This window comes from Rhinoraja longicauda, chromosome 3 (assembly GCF_053455715.1).
Source record: "Rhinoraja longicauda isolate Sanriku21f chromosome 3, sRhiLon1.1, whole genome shotgun sequence".
Lineage (NCBI taxonomy): Eukaryota > Metazoa > Chordata > Chondrichthyes > Rajiformes > Arhynchobatidae > Rhinoraja > Rhinoraja longicauda.
This window is the reverse complement of record NC_135955.1, coordinates 45994833-46022385: the sequence shown is the minus strand read 5'-3', so window position 1 is coordinate 46022385 and position 27553 is coordinate 45994833. Positions and strand designations below refer to the sequence as shown.

The 27553-nt window shown below is 42.4% G+C and overlaps 1 protein-coding gene across 1 annotated transcript in view; it reads right to left on the bottom strand.

Annotated features, from left to right (window-relative positions):
- Window positions 1-27553, bottom strand: part of glis3 (GLIS family zinc finger 3) — a 377909-nt gene that overhangs the window by 34378 nt on the left and 315978 nt on the right. The window contains exon 9 of the mRNA XM_078396063.1: window positions 9282-9448. Coding sequence (XP_078252189.1) covers window positions 9282-9448 — 167 coding nt within the window. The remainder of the gene's footprint in view (window positions 1-9281; window positions 9449-27553) is intronic.

Sequence of the window (27553 nt, the reverse complement as noted above, 5' to 3'; positions counted from 1 at the left end):
AGCAGTTGTTGGCCAGCATTCTTCAAGGATATCCAACTTAAGAAGTATTAAACAGAGGCACAGCATGGGAGAGGGCAGGGTCCAGAGTTTTCTAACACTGCTCCATGATTTTTGACATTGATTGTGGAAATTAGAATCAAGGTGTAAATAGTGGCTAATTGTTTCCATACTCCTGCAGCGAAGCCACATGCAGTTTGATTGGCAATGCTATTCAGTGGAAGAGCATTGGTTCCAATATTCAAGAGTCATCCTCTCAATTCTGCCATTTTGCCAGGACAATCACCATTTCCTGTCAGCTAGGCAGTCAAACCTCATTGTAATAGAGTGATACAGTGTGGAAACAGGCCCTTCGGCCCAACTTGCCCACACCGGCCACATGTCCCAGCTACACTAGTCCCACCTGCCTGCGTTTGGTCCATATCCCTCCAAATCTGGCCTATCCATGTACCTGTCTAGCTGTTTCTTAAATGTTGGGATAGTCCCTGCCTCAACTACCTCCTCCGGCAGCTTGTTCCATATACCCACCACCTTTGTGTGAAAAGGTTACCCCTCAGATTCCTGTTAAATCTTTTCCCCTTCACCTTAAACTTATGTCCTCTGGTCCTCAATTCACCTACTCTGGGCAAGAGACTCTGTGCATCTACCTGATCTATTCCTCTCATGAGGTAGTGTAGTCAGAGGCTGAGTTTTATCAGCATGGAGATGTACAAAACCATCTTCCAAAGCCATTCATAGTACAGTATCTCCCAATGAGAGTCTTTCACCAGGTAGGTGCAGCCACTTGGGGAGCACCAGGACAGGCAAAGGAACATGGAAATATGCACCGTGATAATTGAATCATACAAATGTGCAACATAGAAACAGGCCACTCTGCCCCACCTCATCCATACCAACCCTAATGCCTGTCTATGTTGATTCCAATGGCCTGCATTAGGCACATATCCTTCCACTCCTTTCATTTCCAGTACGAGTCCAAATGCCTTCTAAACATTTGCGTTGGCTCCACTAGCATCTCAGTCAGTTTATTCCAGATATTCACCTTCCTCTGTGTGAAAAACACCCCTCAGATCTCATTAAAATTTCTGTCCTTTCACCATAAACCTGTGCTCTCTAGCTTTAGACGCACCTGCCCTTTTTTATACGGTTTAATTTTGTTCTTGCATTATGGCCAAGAGACTGTGATAACCATTTATTGAATTCACATAAGGTGTGGAACCATTGCTGGTTAGAGAAATGCAGTTATAGATATTAGTTGCAGACAAGTTCTTTACTAATAATCCATTTTAAAACAATTGCCCCAGATGACTCCTCACTTCTTAATCTTTTTCTGCAATGTTTGATAAATTCAGGCCCTTCACAGTAGCAAGGTTTTGGTCCATGGAAGGGATAATCTCAAATCATGATACATACACTCTGTTACTGCAGGCCCCTTCAGTAGAGGCCATTTGTGGAATGACCCTGTCTTGATGTACCATGTTTACAATCTGCCACTGATCTGCCCAATCTCATTTGGGTTGTACCTTCTACAGTTTGGCCACTGCAGGGGTGGAATAAGGGTGGGCTTGGTGAAAGTTATTAAACATTTACCAGAGAGACACAAAGAATAAGATGCTGGAATCTTGAGTGAAAGACAAACTGCTAGAGTAATTCAGCAAGTCAGGCAGCATCTGTGGAAGGAATAGATAGACCAAGTTTTGGGTCAGGACCCCTTTTCATTTACCAGAGAAGTATTTCAAAAATAAATGCCCTGTTACCAGAACCATGATAGGAAATGAAAAGTATTCTATTCACCATATGAAATCTTATGCTTTTAAAATGTAAAACAGTTGTACCAACGGCATCTCAATTGGCACTTGAACTGTTGAGCAAAGAATATCTAGCCATATGAGAGAGAAACTGTTGGTGTGAACACAATTTTTTGGCAAATAGAGTAAAACAATGTTAAATAATAGAGGAACTATGACTAATTCTGGCAGATTTAAAATATGGAAATGTTATTATAATCTTCACAGATATACAACATGATAATATGAGATGAGGCCTACAAATCCTTAAATAATAGCTTTTGAAAGACATAATGACCATTTTAAAACTTTGCTTTGTTTTTGTTTGAAGGAAACACATTAGCAAAACTAAACAGCTAATGGAGTACATGGGACAGTCGCTCTTGACTCATTTGATGACTACTTGTTGTTAACGCACTAACACTTGGAGATTCACATTGGCTTCCAAGACATTCAGTCTTTAACAGAGAAACTGTTTACTGCTCTTTGTTAAAAAGGCATGTTGGCCATGAAGCTGTTCTCGCCTGGTACAGCCAATTTAAACTGAACTGACAAGTTTAAGACTGCACATTGAGATAGATAAATGTCACTATTGTTTTGTTCTGGACTGAGCTGAAAGTTCAGTGACCATGGCTACAGCTCTTTAAATCATACTAAACAAGCTGGAACAGCAAGGTAGTGAACTGCAGGAGATGGTGACTGTTAGAACTGGCTTCCCACAGCCACCTGATACTATGAAATGAGCTAAAAGTGATGAAGCAGCAATATTATCCTCTATTTAACACATTGAGATGAGACAACTGAACACGATTAAAATTTCTGCCTATGCACGGTTGGTGAAGTTCAATCCTAGAATAATAAATCATGGAAAGAGGCATGTCTTTTGGAGCTCAGAACTCGCCGAATGCGAGAATATTGATTTTGAATTTATTTATGTTTGTCGTGTCCAAGATTTAGGCAGATGCTAAATTTGATTATAAAGGAAGTCAGTGATTTAACATTATGGGCCTGTGACTATCAAACAAAAATTATACAGAATGACCACTTAAAAAATTGTTTCAGTGTCCTTCAGGTATTGGTGTCTTCAAACCTCTGAGTTTGATTTTGTGGTCTTTTTATAGCATCACTTGGCACACATTACAATTGGAGGCCATTTGGCCCATTGTATCCATGCCAGCTGTGTGAAATTAATTAATATTCCTCTTTTGCTATTTTTAAACAATCCGACAATTATATCTTTTGAAGTATATAAACATTGCCTTTTGAAAGTTCCCATTGAATCAGTTTCCACTTCCTTTCAAATTTCAATAGCACACAATGTTTCTAATAATTTCTTGACACCCTTTTTGGGTTTTTGTCTGAAGATTCTTCTAATTACTTGTCCACATGCCAGTGACATCAGCTGTGTAGGAAGAAACTGCAGACACTGTTTCCATCAACGAGAGACACAAATTGCTGGAGTAACTCAGCGGGTCAGGCAGCATCTCTGGATAAAAGGAATAGGTGACGTTTCGGGTCGAAACCCTTCTTCATACTGAGAGTCAGGGAAGAGGGAAACTAGAGTTATGAAAAGGTACAGAACAAATCAGAACTGCATCGATGACTCAGGAAAGGTGGAGTCCACAATGGTCCATTGTTGCCTGGTGAGGAGGTGATAACGAAGGGATACGAATAGTGAAACTAGCAAGACGACTAGGGTGGGGAAGAACAGAGAGAGAGGGAATGCAAGGGTTACTTGAAATTGGAAAAATCAATATTCATACTGCTGGATTGTAAGCTGCCCAGGTGAAATATGAGGTGCTGCTCCTCCAATTTACGTGTGGCCTCATTCTGTCAGTGGAGGAGGCCCAGGACAGAAAGGTCAGTATGGAAATGGGAAGAGGAGTTAAAATATTTGGCAACTGGGAGATTGCGTAGGCCAAGAAGGACTGAGCATAGGTGTTCAGCAAAATGATCGCCCAGTCTGCACTTGGTCTCACCGATGTACAGGAGTCCACATCAAGAACAACCGATACAGTAGGTTGGAGGAGGTGCAAGTGAACCTCTACCTCACCTGAAAGGATTGTCGGGGTCGCTGGACAGGGTCGAGGGGGGAGGTATAGGGACAGTAGTTGCATCTCCTGTGGTTGCAGGGGAAGGTACTGGGGAGGGGGTGGTTTGGGTGGGAAGGGATGAGTGGACCAGGGAGTTGTGGAGGGAACGGTCTCTGCAAAAATAGAAAGGGGAGATAGGAAAATGTGACCAGTGGTGGGATCCCATTGGAGATAGTGAAAATGTCAGAGGATTAATTGCTATGTGCGTCAGCTGATGAGGTGAAAGGTGAGGACTAAGGGGACTGTTGCAACTGGGGGGGAGGGGGAGCAAGAGTGGAGCTACGGGATACTAAAGAGACACATGTAAGGGCCTCATCTATGATAGAAGAGGGGATCCCCCGTTCTCTAAGGAATGTAGATATCTCGGATGTCCTGGTATGGAAACCTCATCTTGAATGCAGATACGGTGGAGATGGAGGAATTGAGAGTCTTTGCAGGCGGCAAGGTGGGAAGAAGTGTAGTTTAGATTGATGAGGGAGTCAGTAGATTTGTAATAGAACAGTTTACAATTGGTTTGAATAGCTTCCTGACATCTAATTCCCATTCATAATTTTGAACACCTATTATATCTCCTCTCAATTATGTTTGGTCTAATGATGATATAGTTCATCGTTCTCTCCAAATTACATAATCCTTTATGCATGTAGACATTGTCCATGTCTTCGCCAATGCTTCATCACCTTTTCTGGAATGTTGTTCCCTGAACTGAATGCTATTCTCTAGCTGGTTTATGTTGTGAAAAATAGCTTAATTGATCAATTGTCTCTACAGCATTTACACCTCAATGGGTTTGGGTTTCGAGATTAAAAATCACAAAGAGGGAATCGAACCAGCCATATACACGGCGACTGCTGTTTTTAAGTTGTATTCGGGCTCTCAATAGTTCAATGGTTCTTTATTATCACCCATGCACAGCACAGTGATATTCTTTTGCACAACCCACAAATGCACAATCGCCGTATTTTGTTGCTTTTTACAAAGAAATGTCCAAATGCTGGAAGTACTGGAGGTCCCCTGATCTGGGTAACCCTGGGTACGCGTCAGACTGCTGCAGGTCCGTGACCCGATGTCCCTTTCCTCGCCCAGTCGTCTCTGTGTCCTGGGGGGCACCTCCTGCAGCCAACCTTGAAGGCGCTGGAGGCAATACCCCGATCCCTCTGCTACTAGTCCATTCCTCGCGTCCGTTGCCGCCAGTGGCTCCCTCCTTGACTCTCTGGTCTTTGGGGCTTCCGAGCTTGCGGGTGGCCTGCTGGGTCTTTGTACTCTGGGCCTGTCCTAGTTCTCGGCCTGCCATTGGGTCTTTGTTCTCGGTGGCCTCCAAGTCCGTGCTCGCTCTCAGCCAGCTGCCGGCTGTTCACGGTGGCCGCTGGGTCTGTTCTTGCATGGCTCCACAGCAGCTCTTGGGAGCTTCCACGGTGCTGACTCTTCTGTTGGAGTACCTATTGTGCAGACTGAGGACATTGTATTGGCTTCATCAAAATATTGAAATCTGGGTTTGGTGACAGGTTACCCAGGGTCTGGAAATGGCTGGGTGTAGACAGTGCTGGTTTGGCTGAAGAAAGTAGATTGATACCATTACACCCTTCCATTCTTCCAGCTCTACCAATCTCTCCCTTCAAAAGATTCTCCTCCTTCAGAGGAGAACTCTGTTTCCTCTCACTCAATCAGTCATGCTTTTGCCCCCTCCCCCCCTGTTCTTCTCTCCTGCTACTTATGAATTTCTGGCACAACTCTCAGCTTACATTGTCACTGGAAGGAAGAAGAAATAATGGGAAATCTCCTTCGGTGACACCATGGCTGGTTAATTGAAAGATTTAGGTTGGCTCAAGGCTTTGGCATCACAGCTGCATCATTCATCTCCTTTGGATATGATAAATTACTGAGGCATCTTGCTGTACTCTTGCATTTTGTGAAACAGATTTCACCGTTTTGACCTTTTGAAAAAAAAATCATCTGCACCCCCCTGCTCACTCTCTCATAAGTCACCACACATCTATTTTGTACACAAGAATATTTATATACTGCATGATACTGTTGCAAATTTGGAGAACCTGTCAGATTAATTGTATCAGAATAATACACCATCCAGATATAATGCAGGTAATGGATAGTAGGTAGAATGACTTCCTGTCTGATGCTGGCCTATCCTGCATATGCAATGAACAGGGCAGTGTGGTATGGTATGAAAACTGCCTCAACATTATTAATTGCTTCCCTGGGCAGCATTCCATCTCAGCTGCCTCATTAATGGCACAATATTGCTGCAAATGATGTAGAAAATCTTGCTCTAAATCTCAAAAGGACTGGTACTGATATTTTTTCCAGCATGAAGCAAGAATTAATATTGGTCTGCTTGAAGTTATTACCATGGTTTATAGGCTGTGAAGGTAAAGCTGTGGGAAGCTGAGCTATCACAAGGGCACAGTACAATAGTAAACATAACCTCAATATGCTGAATATGATTGTGATGAATTGAGCACTTCAATATTTAATACATAAATATTACATATTCTGCAGCTATTTTTGTAATGGTATTAATCAGTAAAGCCTGTATAAAAATAGGAAATAGAAGCACATAGTATAAATAATTTAAACTAATCCATTAATATTGCTGACAGCAATTTTTCACATGTATATTTTTGACTTTCATAGAAATTTCTGTGGGCTTGATTTTGTGCTCGTTGAGCAAATGGAAATTTAATGTAATTGGGACATGATTGATTTCAAAATTTAATTAAACTGATCAGAGCCAAATCTGTTCATCCTATTTGACAATCCAAAGTGATGTACTGACAGTGAGAATAGAGCACACCATTAATTTAGTAGGAATGAAAGAAAAATGGAAGCAATCCAGTGCTTTTTTCATGTTCATAAGTGATTGGAGCAGAATTAGGCCATTCGGCCCATCAAGTCTACTCTGCCATTCAATCATGACTGATCTATCTCTTCCTCCTAACCCCATTCTCCTACCTCCTTCCCATAACCTCTGACACTTGAACTAATCAAGAATCTATCTATCTGCCTTAAATATATCCACTAACTTTGCTTCCACAGCCTTCTGTGGCAAATAATTTCACAGATTCACCACCCTCTGATTAAATAAATTCCTCCTCATCTCCTTCCTAAAAGAATGTCCTTTAATTCTGAGGCTATGACCTCCAGTCCTAGACTCTCCCACTAGTGGAAACACCCTCTCCACATCCACTCTATCCAAGCCTTTCACTATTCTGTATGTTTCAATGAGGTCCCCCCTCATTCTTCTAAACTCCAGCAAGTTTATAATTTGACTGGGCTGTCCTGACACGTAGCCATAGAGTTGTAACGCAAAGAGCAGACTTTTTAGCCCGCCTTATTTATTCCGTCACTAAACACCCATCTTTACTAATCCCTTTTCCAGCACTTGGCCCGTAAACTTCTACTTCTTGGTAATTCAAATGTGCATCTAGACACTTCTTGAATGTTGCAAGTCTCTCTGTCTTCATAGGCCTCTCAGGGAGTGTGCTCTTCACACTTCTGGAAAGATGCAACGGTGGTGGGGAGGGTGCAGAGGAGATTCACCAGGACATTGTCTGGGTTGGGACATTTCAATTGGAAGGAGGCTCTGAGGCTGGGTTTGTTTTTCTTGGAGTGGAGAAATCAAAGGAGGATCTAATTGCGGTGTACAAAATGATGAAGGGCATAAAAAGAGTAGATAGCAAGAAACCTTTCTGCACAACAGATGTGTTAAAAACCAGAGGGCACATGTTTAGGGTAAAGGGGTAGGCGTTTAAGAGATTATTTGAGTCGTTAATTTTCACATCAGAGGGTGGTTGGTATCTGGAATGTTAAGAACTGCGCAATGGAGAAATTTAAAATCAAACTTTCCAGCAACTATATTGCAAGAGGATGTTTCATCTGAAGGAAGGTGTGGTGTATTAGGTTTTTAGCAAGATTGAGAAGTATGTGAGGAACAGAGAAAATTAATTAAAGGAATGAGAGAGACAATTAAATTGTTAGAAATTCCTCAGTTAATGACAAAAGATGAGAAAATGAAACAATCAAATTTAATATTTTTGTTTGAATCTATATTGTCACAAGTATGACTATAGCTAGAGGCAGAGTTAAGGAGTTTTTTACAAGGCCAGATTAATGCATATGTTTGGTTTACTTACAGAAATCCCCTCCCTTTCAATGTCACTCCTATGATAAACTTACTGCATGGGAAATAAATTTCAACCAGTGTAAACCTAGGCTGAAATGAGTAAGAATTACTTCCTTAAGTAGCCAGAAATCCTTCCATTAACAACTGAACTCAAACCGACGATACAAAGAAGAAAAATGAAGAAAAAACTGGCTTAATTCATGTGTGGAAGGAAGGCAAAATAGCTCAAATTGAATAGCAATGGAAAATCAAACAATAGGATTTGTGGCTGGAAATGAGGGAGACGAGAGTGGGTTTGGAATGGAGAGAGATGTCCCTACATGGGTGTTCTAACCCCTTCTTCTCCCGTACAAACCTTTCCCTCAGTTCTCCAGAGTTGCTGCCTGACCCACTAAATTACTCCAGCACACTGTGTCCTCTTTTGTAAACCATCATCTGCACTTCCTTGCGCCTACCTCACAGATAATGTTTCCCTTGCCCTCATCTTCCATCCATTCTGCATTAAAGGGATCATTTTCTACCGTTTCCTCCATCTCAAATCAATCTCCATTAAAATGTCACCACCCAAACATAACTTTTCCTTCTTTATCAGTATTCTGAAATAAACCTTCCCTTTGTAGTGTTATAACCCACTTGTTATTCACCATGAATGTTCTCTCCCTTTCATTTGAGGGAACCTTGCCCACAGAGGGGATGCACCCTTTGGCATCTTATCTCCTCCCTTCCTAATAAACTAAATCCCAAATATTAACTCCAGATGAATCATTGAATTAATTGTGTTGTTTGCAGTTTAGTCTGTTGAATTTGCTGCCCAAAATGCTGTCATTCATTTTGTGGAGATTTAACATAGAGTGGGTGATGCGCTGTGGAAAACTGCATCCGTGAGGAAGAACTTGAGCTTTTGGTCATTTTAATCCCCTGATCCACCCCACTATAATCTCAGTCGCTAATGCTATTCCAATGAACTATCCTATCAACATTCCCGTTTGTTCTTTTTCTTTCTGGAGTTGATTAAAACAGTTGAATCTCTACCAATAGAGGGTAATCAAATGCAGACTTAGTGAAAAGTCATATTCTGAAATGTTAGCATTGTTTTTCTTTCCACTAAAGACGTCTCGTCCAGAAATAAGATTTGCCATCAGAAATTTCCAGTTGCAGAATGAAAAAAATTAATTAGTTTTCATCATGTAAATGCAAAAATCTTCATTCTTCACAAGATTTCCCATGTGGCCTTGACTTTGTTTTAGTGTCCTTATTTCTTACCTTGGACATGGATGCTGCTGGGTTGTGCTGGTGGGTAAGGTTTGAGGTGGGATCCTGAATATTGCTGTATTTGGGGTGGCTGTGGCGTTCTTCTGTGCATCAAGGGAGGAGGTGCTGCAACTCTCCTGGGACTGATGTGATGAGGAGAAGGAGCTGAGGCTGCAAACCTGTGCATAAAACAATAATAACATGCATGAGATAAACATTTGTGATAACTTTACAAAGTTGCCTTTTTTTTACTTCAGAGATCTAATGATAAAGGAGAGAGAAAGAAAATAGGTTAAAGCATACCAGTCAGCCTAATATCACTGGGGGGGGGGGTGAAATACTCAAGTCTAAATAATATGACATTAGAATTCCACAAAGACAACATTAAAGGGAAATTGTTTTTGACAAGGCTTTCAATAAAGGTCCACAGAAGTGATTAGTGTGCAGAATGAAAGACAATGGTGGTAACATATCTATTGAACATTAGTTTGTAGACAGCAAACAGAGAGTGGTGATAAATGGTTCTATTTTATGGATGGTAGGTGGTAACTAGTGGAAGACTGCAGGGATCAGTGCTTGTGCTCCAACCTTTCACAATACATATCAATTAATTGCATGATGGGAACCAAACATAACGCTTGGGCACAAAACAAATGCTGGAAGGACTCAGCGGGTCAGGCAGACAATTTGAGAGAGAACTTTATTCAGACTCAAGCGCGTCCATTCTCTCCACAGACACCGCCTGACCCAGTGAGTTCCTTCACCACTTTGCTTTTTTTTTGTAGTTTCCTATGTCTCCAAATGTAAGAGTTCTAAGTTTGCAAATGACATGAAACCAAATAGGAATATTATGATGTGGATGTAAAGGGTTTTCCAGGACATTTAAATATGTTGAGTGAGTGGACAAAAAACATACGACATGACAGAAAAATAGAAATGTAGAACATTATTTAAATGGTAACTGATTGGGAAATATTGATTTTCAAACAAGATGTCCTTGTTTCTCCGTCACAGAAAGCAAAAAGGTGGGTTCAACAAACAGTTAAGAGGACACACAATATGTTGGCCTTTATTACCAGTGGTTTTGAATACAGGAGCAAGGGTGCCTTATGATTATACAGCACCTTGGTGAGACCAAACCTGGACTATTGTGTATAGCTTCGGTCTCTTCACCAAACTAGATATATCCTTGCTGAAGAGGGAGTGCAATGAAAGTTACCAAACTGATTTTCTGGTAAGGCAGGACTGTTGTAGGAGCAGGGCTTGGACTGACTAAGATTACATTCACCAGAGTTCAGAAAAACAAAATGAGATCTCATTGAAAAATTTAGTTTTGAGTGAGCTTGAAAAACTGGATGCAGGTGTAGTGGCCTGGCGGAGGCCAGAGAAAAGGCCTGGTCCAGGGCGCCGACGACATAAAAGTACTTCGTCAAGTCGACGGTTACCCCTCGCACAGCAAACTGTGCCTCTGCCTGCTGGAACCAGACCTCAGGCTCTTCGGTCCACAGGGTCGGGAGTTTGAGGGAGACGGCCTCGAGGTCGGCAGGACCGAGGGCGGCAGGACCGGGTTGCACGAGGGCGGCAGGACCGGGTTGCATATTATCGTTTGACATCACTACGTGTGATGTCCGTCGAGGTCACCAATGTAGTGGCCTGGCGGAGGCCAGAGAAAAGGCAAGACAGCCAGGCAGTGTTTAGTTAGATTCTTTTATTAGGCTGTGAGCTCCTGCCCACAGCGTAGTTCTCCTAGGGATAAGATACGCCTTCCCTTGGCCTGGCTTTTAACCCCTTTCGCCTGTCCGTCACGTAACGAGGGGGCTGACCCAAGGAGTGGCCTGATCCGCCACAGGACCCCCCCCAAGAACCGGAGGTACAAAACGGACAGGAGGGCGCACGAGGCGACCAGCCCGGGTGCGCACCATGACCGGCGCAGGGACCGGCGACTGACCGACAGGTGGAGGGGTCGTAGCAGACACTGGAGGGGGTAGCTTGGACGGGGGGCGACCGCGCGGGCGGGGCTGTGCAACCGGCACCGGCCGATCAATGTCCACGTGTGCCGGCTTCAGCCGTGCGACCGAAACAGTCTCTCTGCGACCCCCCATGTCCAGAACGAATGTGGCCGAGCCGTGTTGCAGGACCCGGAAGGGGCCCTCGTACGGCCGCTGGAGAAGTGATCGGTGTGCGTCCCTGCGCAGGAACACAAACTGGCAGTCCTCCAGAGCGGCAGGGACGTGTGGCTGGAATGTCCCATGACGTGACGTAGGCACAGGTGCCAGCCTGCCCACCGTCTGCCGAAGACGTTGCAGGGCGTCAGAAGGCTGCTCCACTCGACCCTGCGCTGGTGGGATGAACTCCCCGGGAACCGTCAAGGGGACCCCGTACACCAACTCGGCGGAGGAGGAGGCCAAGTCCTCCTTGGGTGCGGTGCGGATCCCCAGCAAAACCCACGGCAGGGCGTCCACCCAGTCTGGGCCCGTGAGCCGAGCCTTCAGGGCAGCTTTCAGCTGGCGGTGAAAACGTTCCACCAACCCGTTCGACTGTGGATGGTACGCCGTAGTGTGGTGTAGGCTGACACCCAAGAGTCTTGCCATGGCCGACCACAGTTCCGAAGTGAACTGTGGCCCCCGGTCGGATGTAATGTCCAGTGGCACCCCGAACCGGGCGATCCAGTGCGCCGCCAAGGCCCGCGCGCAGGTGGCCGTCGAGGTGTCTGACAGCGGAATGGCCTCCGGCCACCGCGTGAAGCGATCTACCACAGTGAAGAGGTAGGTCATGCCCCGGGACGGCGGCAGCGGCCCCACGATGTCCACATGAATGTGGTCGAAGCGCTGCCGAGGGACACGAAACTCTTGCAGAGGCGCACGCACGTGTCGCTGGATTTTTGAAGTTTGGCACGGGATGCAGGTGCGTGCCCAGCCGCTGCGTGTCGGTGAAGGGATCCTCAGCGAGCTGAGAACGGAGGTCGACCGGGAGCTGCCGCAGGTAGGCCTGCTTGAATAAAAAACAGGGTGGGTGGTCACCCATAAAGGCGAGCATGTCCTCCAGAAGGGCCGACGGCCGTCGGTCCCCGAGCCCCCCCTGGCTCATAACGCGAGTTGCCCTCTCGGCGTCGCTGAGGCCGAACCTCCTGATAAGGAGTTCTTTAAGGCCCTTATATTTGTCAGCCGCGGGGGGGTCATTAAGGTAAGGCTTTACTCGCCTTGCTGTCGCCTGGTCCAGGGCGCCGACGACATAAAAGTACTTCGTCAAGTCGACGGTTACCCCTCGCACAGCAAACTGTGCCTCTGCCTGCTGGAACCAGACCTCAGGCTCTTCGGTCCACAGGGTCGGGAGTTTGAGGGAGACGGCCTCGAGGTCGGCAGGACCGAGGGCGGCAGGACCGGGTTGCACGAGGGCGGCAGGACCGGGTTGCATATTATCGTTTGACATCACTACGTGTGATGTCCGTCGAGGTCACCAATGTAGTGGCCTGGCGGAGGCCAGAGAAAAGGCAAGACAGCCAGGCAGTGTTTAGTTAGATTCTTTTATTAGGCTGTGAGCTCCTGCCCACAGCGTAGTTCTCCTAGGGATAAGATACGCCTTCCCTTGGCCTGGCTTTTAACCCCTTTCGCCTGTCCGTCACGTAACGAGGGGGCTGACCCAAGGAGTGGCCTGATCCCCCACACAGGTATGATATTTCCCCTGGCTGAGGTATTTTGAACAAAGGGTCAGTCCCAAGATTGGCAGTAGGAGATTTAGAACTGAGATATGGAGCAATCTCCTCACTCCAAGGGAGGTGAACTTGTGGAATTATTTACCAAAGAAGATGGCGGAGGCAAAATTGGTGAATATATTTAAGAAGCGGACAGAGTTCTGGATACAAAGAGCAACAAACAGAATGGGGAGTGCAGTATTGAGATAAAGGATCAGACAAATTTGTATTGAGTAGTGAAGCCAACTCCAGGGGCTGAAAGGTCTCCTCTTGCTCCTGTGTTTCTCATGCCTGAGCTAGATAGATTGTTAGATGATTTAGGAGCTAACTTTCTATATTGCTAACAGCAAATGACAGAGCAAATCACTGGCCAGGATACTCTCCTCAGGAAATGAAACTTAAAACTTCAGTAGACAGAGTAAGCATTACACGTTTGCTTTAATATCCATAAACTAATTACAAGTGATTTCCGTTGCAAAATAATGTTTTTTAAGTTTTGTTATGAACTATTCATTGAGCGCTTAATGACAATATTCATTATTAATACTCTCACACACTGTAATACATGTTTTTTGGGACATATTCAATCTCCATTGGTGTTTCTGAATTAATCAGACATTTCTACTGGTAAACTGTAAACTAACGTTCTAAAACAGTCAATATGCACCTCAAACCAAATTCCTCAGGCTTGAAAAGTCACTATATAAATGATTTTTTTGTTGCCTTTCTTTGCCTATAGTGTGCTTCAGCTGCTGGAAAACATTGCCTCTTGATATTTGTAAATGTGTGGATTCAATCAACTGAGAATCTTGGTGAATAGCCGTTTGTTTGAGTTGCCCTTTAACCATCTTTTCCGTGCAGCAAACAGCACTGCCAGATGAATTGGAGGCTGCATTGAAAGACTTCCAGCTGCATTGGAAGCAGATACAATGACATTGGTCACGGTTTCCTTCAGCTGGTGTTTCTGGAAAGAACTGCCAGCTAATAAGAATAACATGCAGGTCGGTATTATCCTGATTACTGCGCCTGTACATTGCAACAGGGAATCCGGAACATGTTTGATTCTGATGCTGGACTCAGTGCCAAGTCCATGGGTGGAGCTCATTTGTGCTAAGTTCAAGTTATGGATCCTGGTTCCTCAGCTTTGTGGCAGTTAAGGCGACCATATCACCTTGTTCATTTGATCGGAATTGCTGACAAACAATTATATATATATTTAATTTAATGCATTTAAATTAAATTAAAATGCATTTTTTAAACATTAATAGATATATTTCAATCAACTGTGTTTACATATCTCCAAATGTGATTTTCATCCATATTTAGAGATGGTTGATCACATTTTTCATGGCAGTGAGCTGCCAAAAGGCCATCAGGTCTGGGTGAATGCTCAGAATCCACCTGCCCACACTTAATTACTGTTCATCAACTAAAGACTATTCCTCAGAGTGCAGGAGATTGAGGGGTAATCTTATTGAGGTGTAAGGAGAATAGATAGGGTGAATAGTTAGAATAAATGTATTTTATCCAGGGTAGGGGAATCATGAACTAGAAGACGTAGATTTAAAGTGAGAGTGTAAAAATTTAATAGGAACCGGAGGGACAACTTTTTCACACAGTTGAGATTGGTGGGTATATGGAACGAGCTGCTAGAGGAGGCAGGTATTATAGCAACATTTAAAAAACACTTGGACAGGTACATGGATAGGAAAGATTTAGAAGGATAAGGGCCAAACATTGGCTTAGATGGGGCATCTTGGTCAGCATGGACAATTTGGACCAAAAGGCCTGTTTCCCTGTTGTCTTACTCTTTGACTAACTGCTCCACCTGGCAGGACTGTGCCTCCTCCTCATCAAACTGGGGGGCTATGAAGATAATGGAGGGGATAAACAGGAGACACAGCTGCATTGAGCATGATCAGGCCTAATTATATTAGATGTGTCCCTCCTTTCCAATCTCACCCGCATGTTCAATGTACAATTGATTGAAAATGTGAAACTAAAAGGCTGAAAAATTCTTGCAACAGATATGGACAGAACATGAAAATATCCTGAAATGTGCAAATGTCTATTGACTGAGAATTAGATGCAGACCCTTTGAGATTTTATAGTTTAACCTGATCAATACCTTGCTTTCTTTTGAATCCATTCTCAGTCTATATGCCAGTATACCCCATGCTCTCGATGAACAGAGCTAATTGCTGCTGAATGACCAGTGATCAGGCAGTACTTAGTTGGAAAGAATTGATATTAATAAATTGCATTGTTGGGGTGGGAAGGAGGACCCTTACAATGTTTCTGGCATGTGCTGCTTCTCTGGTCAGGGTCTTTAATTCTGGAACTATAAATTTAGTTGCTTTGGAATCTACAAGTATATTCCATTTGCTAATATGAAGCAAATGTCAGCACTCCTGGGTACATGAATAAATCAACACCAATACCAACAAGTTCCTAATTATTCAATTTTTAATAACAAACAGCTTATTTTATTGTTTCACTCTGAGACCTCTGATATTTTTCCCTCATTAGTTGACTCTTGAGGATACTTCAGACTATTGTGCTATTTGTTGGAACAGAGTAGTGCACAGTTTCATAGTTTCCCATCAGTTTGGGATCTAGGCTCAAGAATTTCAGGCTCAAATGCAGAGTAATGTCCAAACATGGATTTAATTGCAATTTAAGACATCATCCTTTTTTTAAACTATCAATCTCCCTGAAATTGAGGCATCATCTCTTGGCCACTACAAGCTCTTCTTTACGTAATTAAAGGGTATACTAAGATGGTTGACAGTCACAATGCCACTTAAGAGTCATAGAAATGTACAGCATAGAAACAGGTCCTTTGGCTCAATGCATCCATGTGAGCCAAGCTATATGAAGCCCAGTTAGAAGACTAGATTGTTTATGGTATGAAGAGGGAAGGGATTTGCAAGTAAGCTATTCTTGAAAATGGGTGGTTGACTGTATACAAAATTCAAGGATTCTGTCCTTGAAATCATGCTGGATAAAGTGAGGTAAAGAAAGCCTAACATAAAAACAAAAAATGTTATAAACACTCAGAAAGTGAGTCAGCATCTGTTGAAATGAAATATTTCAAATAATGGTGCAGAAAGTGAGAAGGTAAGTTTGTTTTACATTACAGAGAGGGTAGGTATGTAATAAGGAATATATCTGATATGGTATCGCCTGAATTGTTGCAGTGAAACATCTGGTTTAGTTTAGAGGTACAGCATGGAAACAGGCTCTTCACTCCACCGAGTCCACGCTGAACATTGATCACCCATACACTAGTTCTAGGTTATCCTACGTTCGCATCCTACACATTAGAGGCAATTTACAGAGGCCAATTAATCTACAAACCGTACATCTTTGGAATATGGGAGGAAACTGAAGCACCTAGAGAAAACCCACGCAGTCACAAGCAGAATGTACAAACTTGTGATGGACCTTATCCTTTGATAAGGTCCCACACAGGAGATTAGTGGGCAAAAAATGAGCACATGGTATTGAGGGTAGGAGATTGACATGGATAGAGAATTGGTTGGCAGACAGGAAGCAAAGAGTAGGTATAAACAGGTCCTTTGCAGAATGGCAGGTAGTGGCGAGTGGAGTGCCGCAAGGCTCGGTGCTGGGGCCGCAACTATTTACAATATATATTAATGATTTGGATGATGGAATTAAAAGTAACATTAGCAAATTTGCAGATGACACAAAGCTGGGTGGCAGTGTGAAATGCGAAGAGGATGTTAGAAGGTTGCAGGGTGACTTGGACAGGTTGAGTGAGTGGGCAGATGCATGGCAGATGGAGTATAATGTACATAAATGTGAGGTTATCCACTTTTGCATCAAAAACAAGGAGGCAGATTATTATCTCAATGGTGTCAGATTAAGTAAAAGGGAAGTGCAACGAGACCTGGGTGTCCTTGTACACCAGTCACTGAAAGTAAACATGCAGATACAGCAGGCAGTGAAGAAAGCTAATGGCATGTTGGCCTTCATAACGATAGGATTTGAGTATAGGAGTAAAGAGGTCCTTCTGCAGGGCCCTGGTGCGACCACATCCGGAGTAGTGTGTGCAGTATTGGTCTCCTAATTTGAGGAAGGACATCCTTGCTATTGAGGCAGAGCAGCGTAGGTTCACAAGGTTAATCTCCGGGATGGTGGAACTGTCATATGAGGAAAGATTGGAAAGACTGGGGTTGTATTCACTGGAATTTAGAAGGATGAGAGGGGATCTTATAGAAACGTATAAAATTATAAAAGGACTGGACAAGCTAGGTGCAGGAAAAATGTTCCCAATGTTGGGGGAGTCCAGTACCAGGGACCACAGACTAAGAATAAAGGGGAGGCCATTGAAACTGAGGTGAGAAACTTTTTCACCCAGAGAGTTGTGAATTTGTGGAATTCTCTGCCACAGAGGGCAGTGGAGGCCAAATCACTGGATGAATTTAAAAGAGAGTTAAATAGAGCTCTAAGGGCTAGCGGAATCAAGGGATATGGGGAGAAGGCAGGCACGGGTTACTGATTGTGGATGATCAGCCGTGATCACAATGATTGGGGGTGCTGGCTCAAAGGCCAAATGGCCTCATCCTGCACCTATTTTCTATATTTCTATGTTAACTCTGTAAAGACAGAACCCGTAGTCAGGTTCAAAACTGGGTCTCCGGCGCTGTGAGGCAGCAGCTCTAACTGTGCCACTGTGCCACCAATTAATACATTAATAAGGGCAGTTGGTGTTTATGTATGTTTGTGTGTGTGAGAGAGAGGGAGAGAAAAAGAGAAAACAAATAATGGTACAAATAAAACTGTGAAATGCAGGCCAAAGCTGTTGTTAAACCTGGGACCTAAAGGAGAAAACTAGGATTTCCCAGTATATTAGAGAGTTCTGTGGAGAGAAAAAAATGAATTCAAATTACTGATAGCTATCCTATAGCTGAATTGATCAACAGACAAGTAGCTCTCTGAAATTCTTGAATTTGATATTGAGATCTGAAGTGTGGAATAGATCCAGATGGAAGGTTCCTCAAAGCTTGCATTGTGCCTTTCCTGAACAATACAGAAAGCCACAGACAGATAAGTCAGAGTGGGAGTGGGGTGGAGAACGAAAGTATCAGAAAACTCGAATCTCAGGTCATTCTTGTGGACTGAACAGAAGTTCTGTAAGGAAGATCCCCAGTCTGGTAAATTACAAACACCCAATACAGTGCACCAGAATGGAAGAATTGTGAGTGGATGACTTAGATGAAGGGATTAAAAGTACTATTAGCAAATTTGCAGATGATACTAAGCTGGGGGGTAGTGTGAATTGTGAGGAAGATGCAATAAGGCTGCAGGGTGACTTGGATAGGTTGTGTGAATGGGCGGATACATAGCAGATGCAGTTTAATGTAGATAAGTGTGAGGTTATTCACTTTGAAAGTAAGAATAGAAAGGCAGATTATTATCTGAATGGTGTCAAGTTAGGAAGAGGGGATGTTCAACGAGATCTGGGTGTCCTAGTGCATCAGTCACTGAAAGGAAGCATGCAGGTACAGCAGGCAGTGAAGAAAGCCAATGGAATGTTGGCCTTCGTAACAAGAGGAGTTGAGTATAGGAGCAAAGAGGTCCTTCTACAGTTGTACCGGGCCCTGGTGAGACCGCACCTGGAGTATTGTGTGCAGTTTTGGTCTCCAAATTTGAGGAAGGATATTCTTGCTATTGAGGGTGTGCAGCGTAGGTTCACTAGGTTAATTCCCGGAATGGCGGGACTGTCGTATGTTGAAAGGCTGGAGCAATTAGGCTTGTATACACTGGAATTTAGAAGGATGAGGGGGGATCTTATTGAAACATATAAGATAATTAGGGGATTGGACACATTAGAGGCAGGAAACATGTTCCCAATGTTGGGGGAGTCCAGAACAAGGGGCCACAGTTTAAGAATAAGGGGTAGGCCATTTAGAATGGAGATGAGGAAGAACTTTTTCAGTCAGAGAGTGGTGAAGGTGTGGAATTCTCTGCCTCAGAAGGCAGTGGAGGCCAGTTCGTTGGATGCTTTCAAGAGAGAGCTGGATAGAGCTCTTAAGGATAGCAGAGTGAGGGGGTATGGGGAGAAGGCAGGAACGGGGTACTGATTGAGAGTGATCAGCCATGATCGCATTGAATGGCGGTGCTGGCTCGAAGGGCTGAATGGCCTACTCCTGCACCTATTGTCTATTGTCTATTGATCTCTGCTTCGCTGTGAAGAAGTGTTTACTTGAAGAGCAAGCCAATCCTTTGTGTACACAATATGAACTCTGCATCGAAGAATACTACAATAAACAAGATAGATGCAGCCTACCAAACATGAAAATCTGGCTCGAGAGAAGGATGAAGATATCAGACATAAGCAGATCTATCAAGATTTGGGTTCCTACCAGGTAATTGAGCCAAGTATATAAATGACTCCTCACAATTTGTTAACCTTGCAACTATCTTCAGTAAAAAGCATGTCATATGTTTAGCTTTCTGGATTGCATGAGGTATTTCCACCATAGTCTCCAGTATTATGTTTTTAAACGTCTTTGAATTAAATATAATGAACTGAAAGAATTGTTAGAGATCAAGAGTTCTTATTACATGGGACTATGAGCTTCCTTCAATTATGTTGCCTGGTTAAATCAAAAGAAACGATAAATTGAAGTTCACTTTATTGCAGTCCACAAATCATTCCCCCCAGGTGGTGCAAACTGCAGCAGGAACAGAAGCAGAAAAGCCACTGCCTTTCAGGCTATGCGATTTGCAACCAAAACACTGAGAGTTATGTATGTGTTATGAACTACAGGTTGCACACACCTAAGCACTAAGAGAAAATGTCACGGAAGAAACATCCATTACTGACATGAGGCAGAGCTTGGGTGGAAAAAAAATGGTTGCAATGTATTTCAATTTTGATCCAAATTTTTTTTGCTGATGTACGTGGATCTGAGCCAAAAAAAGTGAAGAGATCAATTTATTTTCTTGTGGTTTGTTCAGAGTTAGAATTCATTTGGAACAATGCTGAATTAATTACATTTCTTTAACACGGCTGTTATACAGTGAGACCTGCATATATGTGCTGCTCTGACCTGGTTTCTAGTTCCGACAGAGATTGGTCCCTTTTCAAAGTTTGTCAACTTACAACGATTATAATGTTCTTGCATGAAAGACTTAGCAGTCAAGTGCTCTTGACTTCAAAGTTCTTGAAGAACTGTTTAAAAATACCAATGTTGTACGCTATAATGGCTCTGTTAGTCTTATGGGTCTCATTGCAGCAGTATTTGCTCAGAAATGCATATGGATATCCTTAGCCGTGACATACATCACTGCTGCCTGCTTTTGCCTTCAACTAAACTGAACTCAGAGATAAATCGAATGTACCATGATAACTGTATGAATATTGACCTGCATGATGTTGATGAGGGTAATATTACTTTTGTATAAATAACAATCTGGCATGAGGTTGCAAGATTATGAATGACAGGGTAATTATGAATGTAGAAATCCTAAAAATGTTGTCAGCAAATTGCTTCTGGGTAGCAGTCTGGACTCCCGACATTTGAATCCTCATTAAAAAAAGATATGACAGAATGTTTCCTGCTCACCCTTTGCATTCGCTGAGAACAGGGCCCGAGGAGCAGCCCAGCACCTTGATTCAAATGGAAGAAAATGGCTGATTGAGCCTCAGGTGAGGTGTTTTATTATTTCAAAATATTTCTAGATGGTTTAACACTTCCTTCCAACTCTTTCCAGGCTTCAACAAATATCTTCAACTAGCTTTCAAACTGTTTTTAAAGCATTTAAAATTGTTTGAATGTACTGTAAAGTGTTTTATATTTTTCAAGTTTTTGAATTAATTTTTTGAATTATTTAGTTTTTGTTTTTTTTAAATGAGTTTTTGAATGTTTTCAAGTTTGGCAGTAAGGATCAATGAGTTATGTTTATATCTTTTTACTGAAGTCAGCAGAGAGGGGACACTTGTGCAAAATCTGCCGAGCATTTGTAAAACTCCTTAACTGAGAAATTCAATTACATAGCACGTAAATGCTATGGGAATGAATTGTGAAAGAAAATGAAATGTGAAAAACAATCATTATACTTCATTTTGATATAATGAAACTTTTAATCCTGTAATTTTGTCCTTGTCATTCTAACAGTCGTGAAAAACCCAGAGAGGACAGAAGTGATTATAATGCTTGTGGAGTGGCAGACATCAGTTTAATTCAGTTTAGAGATACAGTGCGGAAACAGGCTCTTCGACCCACCGAGTCCACACCGACCAGCGATCCCCGCACATTAACACAATCCTACACACACTAGGGACAATTTACACTTATACCAAGTAGACAAACCCAAGCCAATTAACCTACAAACCTGTATGTCTTTGGAGTGTGGGAGGAAACTGAAGATCTTGGAGAAAACCCACGCGGTCACGGGGAGAACGTACAAACTCCGTACAGACAGCACCAGTAGTCGGGATCAAATCCGGGTCTCTGGCGCTGCAAGCACTGTAAGGCAGCAACTCTACTGCTGTGCTGCCGTGCCATCATCAATGTGGCATTCTCAGCTCCACTGACTAAAAAATGCTTTATTTTCACAGAGTTAAAAATTATTGTTGCTGAAAATCGAGAGGAAAGCAAGAAATTCAGCTGAAGGCTCATAGGAGAGCATTGTCAGGTTTTTCCAGAGTGATGTAACACTGAGACAGAGTGTCAGTTTTGATATGGTGTCTCTATTGATCTACTGCAAGTTTTCACAGCTGTTGGTATTTAGACTCACAGGTGCAATTTCTCCTAGCACTCTTATGGGAACATGCCACAAAATAAGAAACACTCATTGGTTTCAGGAAAAGGTTTCCCAACTTTTCCAGTTTTGATTAAAGATCACAAAGTGGGCACGATGGGAGAATGAAAACATTGGCTGCAGGAGCAATGTAACCACAGAGATTCTTTAATAGTACCATAGAACTGTGCACTCATGCTAGGGGGTTGCCAGGGAAAGCTCTACGACGATATTTGCTAAATCTATGAATGCCTGTATGTTGGCAAAGCCCGCTGTGCAGCCAAATGCCAGTTTGCCTGTTCCCGTGAGTTGTAGGAACAGCAGATGAAGTCGTCTCTATTACAATATAATGTTTCGGGTAACCTCATTATGCAGTAGTGAACAGCAAACAGATAGACCTGTCTTTCTGAGCTGGTGGTAAGGTTATGTTGAAAACACACTTATAATATTGTTAGAAAGGGTTCTGAAGGATTCATCAGAATAGTAATAACAACAAGTTTGTGATTTATTGCAAGATGGAACTGTTTGTAATTTCCACAGATCTCAACCACATGTGTGAGGAGATTCTACACACACTGGTTTCCAGGAACATTGTTTTTAATCTTGACCTCCCATGCCACTTCCTCCCAATACCAATAACCACTTCTTAGAAATTTTCCTGATTCCTTGTGTCTGCAGTCCCACTCCTGCTGCGCTCTCTATGACACCCTGGTCTCACGTTTGTGACCTGCAACTGTCTTTCAGTCAGTTTTCCAAATTGCACGATTACTTCTGTCATTGGTCTTGGCTAGTGAATACATCACCCTTCACAGGTTCATTCAACCTCAGTTCCTTTCAGCTGACATTGAAATTCAGGAATAATTCCATTATTCCACTCAATTATAAGAATGAGTGTGAAAGTGACCATTTTAGCACACAATTCTTTGCAGCAGGATTGGACATAAATATTTAATGAAATGAACACACTGCTCTGACTATCATATTGTATGTTTTTTGTAACTTTTCTGATAACTTTTTATTCTTTTCAAAACTTTTCCCAATTAGAAACTCATTTTGGCTGGCAAGCTATAAATATTTTGATTTAATTATTGTAGCTCAAATGGACAAATAGGGTGTTTTTTGATTCAGACCTCACATCATTAGTAATGTGAAATGACCATACATAAATGATGTTTTCCCACGTCAGACATGAATATCTTTCCCATGTGCAATGATAAATTTGGAGGACTACATACAATGGTAAATGGATCATGCGGTAGGAACATTGGAACATTTTCACAAAGTAGTTTACAGCTTTCAAAATAAAAAGTGACCACAAAAATGACATCAGCAAATGTGTCATTTCCCTTACATTTAGATTGTACAAGATAGAGCAACATATAATCCCAACAGATTTGAATAAAACTAAGGGTCACAGCAAATGAATTGCTCTCTGATGCATAATAAATGTGGCAATAGTTATGACAGAAGTAAATGATAAAACTTCGCCAAGCCTTTGAAGTGGTTCATGTCTTGGTGAGCTTTGAGAAAGAAGTCAAGCCATGCTGGATCAAGAATGGGCAGGAAATTGCATCTTGCTCCCCTTTGATTTTGACTGATATTGCCACCCACAAAAGACAGCATGAGTAATGTGGATGTAAACCAGATCCTCCAAACCATCTTTGCAAATCTAAATATTGGATTTGAATCAGAAAATATAGCTTGATTGTCTGCCAGCTGCAGTTTCATTACTTCCAATACAATAGTGCTGAAAGTGTTCTTTAAGGTAATAATTACAAACTATGCCTTATTCTAATTGCCCAAAGTATCAGTGGCAAATAAAGCACTCTCGAAACATAGCTGACCAGAGAATGATAAATGATTGGGATAACTTGATTATCCGTTCATTAATGATTAGATACTGAATCAGGGATTAGCTTGGACCAATAAGTATCTTTTTGGAAGATCCCTCATCAAACGTGTTGTTATAGTCACAGAGAGACACTGCATAGGAACAGGCCCTTTGCTCCATTTGAATCCACACCAACCATTTTACATTAATTGTATTTTCACCTCATTTTCAGTTCTCCCACATTCTCTTCAATTCCCTACAGATTCTACCACTCAAGTAGGCACTAGGCAAATTTAGAGTGGCCAATTAAACTACCAACCCCTATGACTTTTGGATGTGGGTGGAAACCAGAGCATTTAAATGAAACTCTTTGCGGACAGAATCCGAAGACAGGTTTGAACCCGGGTCTCCAGCTGTGTGAGGCAGTGGCCCTACTAGTTTCACCACTATGCCACCCTTGGCTAAGTCATAATGTTCGTGTAGGTAAATGAACAAAGTTACCCTTGGTCCTGTAGGTTTAACTATATTCTTCCAAGAATGTCAAATAAAGTTTGGGAAATGGTTGAAAGCCTTGGGAACAAGTTTAAAGGGCTCACTTTTAGGGCTATTTTGACAAGGTGAAATCCCTGTATTCCATTATTATGTGTTAAGTCTTACATAGTACAGGGAACAAAACTCTGAATTTATTTCCAATGGCAGCAATTATTCCAATTTTTATTTATTGTTTTTTCAGAACACAGATGTCTTGAAGCCTACCCAACATTAATAAGGAACGTGTAATAGAATTATCTCTGTTTACCCGGACGAGTGTTCCTTTGCACTCAAAAAAGCTAAGATCCATCCGGAACAAAGCATCTTATCAACCACTCTAAACATTAATTTGTTCCTCCATCACCACACTGTGACAAGGAATGAAGCTTGGTTATCTTGGAATGCTGAGGTTGCAACTTTATGGGCAGAGTGAATCTATGAGTGAATGCACGGGTGAGTCCTTGAACTTTACATGTGCTGCCTGCGTGAATCATAGAGTAGGAAACAGCTTCTGAGTACGAGGTTGACATCTAGCAGAATACTTCCATCTGGAGAAACGGTTAGGGGCATGGCACCACTCCCATTTAATGGCAGATAGGTTCAAGCAACCATCTGGTGTTATCCTGCTTCAGTTATGTTATTCTTCTGACATATCTCCTGGCAAGCAGCACACTAGCTCTGAGAAACTGTATGATAACGAACAGTGATAACTGCTTATGCTAGATTTCTTTCCCTCCAACCACTCTCTTGAATTGTTCATGTCATAGGAGCAGAGTTAGGCTATTTGGGCCATTGAGTCTCTTCTGCCATTCAATCATGGCTGATCTATCTTCCCATTGTCTTGCCTTCTCCCCATAACCTTTGATACCATTAGTAATCAAGAATTTACACTTTAAAAATACCCAATGATTTGGCTCCCCCAGTCATCTGTGGAAATGAATTCCATAGATTCACTACCCTCGAAATAAAGAAATTTCTCCTCATATCCTCTCGAAAGGTGAGTCCTTTTATTCTGAGACTGTGCCCTTTGGTCCTTGACTCTTCCACTAGTGGAAACATCCTCTCAACATCCACTCTATCCAGGCCTTACATTTTTTGGTAAGTTTCAACTCCTTCTAAACTCCAGGGAGTACAGGCCCATAGCCATCAAATGCTCATCATACGTTAATCCAATCATCCCTGGGTTCATTCTCATAAACCTCCTCTTGACCCTCTCCAATGCCAGCACTTCCCTCCTCAGATAAGGAGCCCAAAACTGTTCATAATACTCTAAATGTGATCTGAATGATGCCCTATAAAGCCTCAGCATTACATTCCTGTTTTTATATTCTACTCCTCTCAAAATAAATGTTAACTTTACATTAGCCTTCCTTACTACCATTTCAACTTGCAAATTAACCTTTAGGGAATCCTGCACTAGCACTCCCAATTTTGTTTGTACCTGCAACATTCTGAATCCTCTCCCTATTTAGAAAATAGTCAAAGCCTTTTTCAGCTACTATCAAATGCAGGACCCCACACTTTGCTATGCTGTATTCCAACTGCCTCTTTTTTGCCCACTCTCCAACCTGTTCAAGTCCTTCTGCAGACTTCCTGCTTCCTCTACACTACCTGCTCCTCCACTTATCTTCCTATCATCTGCAAACATGGCCACAGAGCCATCAATTCCATCATCCAAATCATTGATATACAACGTGAAGAGTAATAGCACCAACACTGACCCCTGCGGAAAACCACTAGTCACTGGCACTCAACCAGTAAAACACCCCTTTATTTCCACTCACTGCCTTTTATCATTCTGCCAACCTTCTATCCATGCTAGTATCTTCCCTCTAATACCATGGGCTCTCATTTTGTTTAACAGCCTTGCGGCACCTTATCAAAAGCCTTCTGAAAATGAAACAATGGTAAATAAAGGTAAACAACGTCCACTGTCCTGCTATTTACTTCCTCAAAGAATTCTAATGCATGACCCCACACGTTGCTATGCTGTATTCTCTAATGCCTTAGAGAAAAAAGTCATATTTGAGAATTATATTCTATATATTAGTGGTGATTCAAATACAATATCATCTCCATTTAATTTTCTTCTAGCCTATGCACGCAGGTGCATTATGAAGAATATCTGTCAGGTGGAGTAAAATATTTAACAGAATATATATTGCTAACTCTTTGGAATTCAACCTTGATTCTTTCTATTACAGCATCAGTTCCAGTTCAGTTTTCCTGATAAAGCAAACTATTCTAAAATGACCAAAATCACATTGCATCATATCAGTTTACACTTAAAATGGATTAAAACCTCAGTTGGCATGATAAATGGAGGGCATTTCATCTGAATATATTAAATCTGCATGTGCAATTTAACACCGCCATCCTGTGCACATTCTGTAGAGTTTATGAGGCTTGGCCAAATTTTCAAGATTGGAAAAAAAGCAGCCATGCCTTCAAGAATGGTTTGGGGGATGAGCCAGTGTCTTACAGGTGTGTGAACTTTGTGGAAATTCTTCAAAGTACCATGACGGACATTCTGGGTGCAGAAACTTCAGAAAAGGACACAAGTGCTGGAGTAACTCAGAGGGTTAGGCAGCACCTCTGGAGAACATGAATAGGTGACATTTTGGGTTGAAACCTAGAAACATAGAAAATAGTTATAGGAGTAGCCATTCGGCCCTTCGAGCCAGCACCACCAACCAATATGATCATGGCTGATCATGCAAAATCTGTACCCCGTTCCTGCTTTTTCCCTATATCCCTTGATTCCTTTAGCCCTAAGAGTTATATCTAACTCTCTCTTGAATACATCCAGTGAATTGGCCTCCACTGCCTTCTGTGGCAGAGAATTCCACAGATTCACAACTCTCTGAGTGAAAAAGCTTTTCCTCATCTCAGTCCTAAATGAATCCCTTATTCTTAAACTGTGACCCCCTGGTTCTGGATTCCCACAACATTGGGAACTTTTTTCCTGCATCTAGCCTGTCCAATCCCAAGAATTGTGTATGTTTCTACAAGATCCTCTCTCATCCTTCTAAATTCCAGTGAATATAAGCCCAGTCGATCCATTCTTTCATAATATGTCAAACCCGCCATCCTGGGAATTAATCTGGTGAACCTACACTGCACTCCCTCAATAGCAAGAATGTCCTTCCTCAAATTAGGCCAAAACTGCACACAATACTCCAGACGTGGTCTTATCAGGGCCCTACACAACTGCAGTAGGAGCTTCTTGCTCCTATACTCAAATCCTCTCGCTATAGAGGCCAACATGCCATTTGCTTTCTTTACTGCCTGCTGTACCTGCATGCTTACTTTCAGTGACTGATGTATAAGGACACACAGGTCTTGTTGCACCTCCACTTTTCCCAATCTGAAACCATTCAGATAATAATCTGCCTTCTTGTTCTTCCAACCAAAGTGGATAACCTCACATTTATTCACATTATATTACATCTGCCA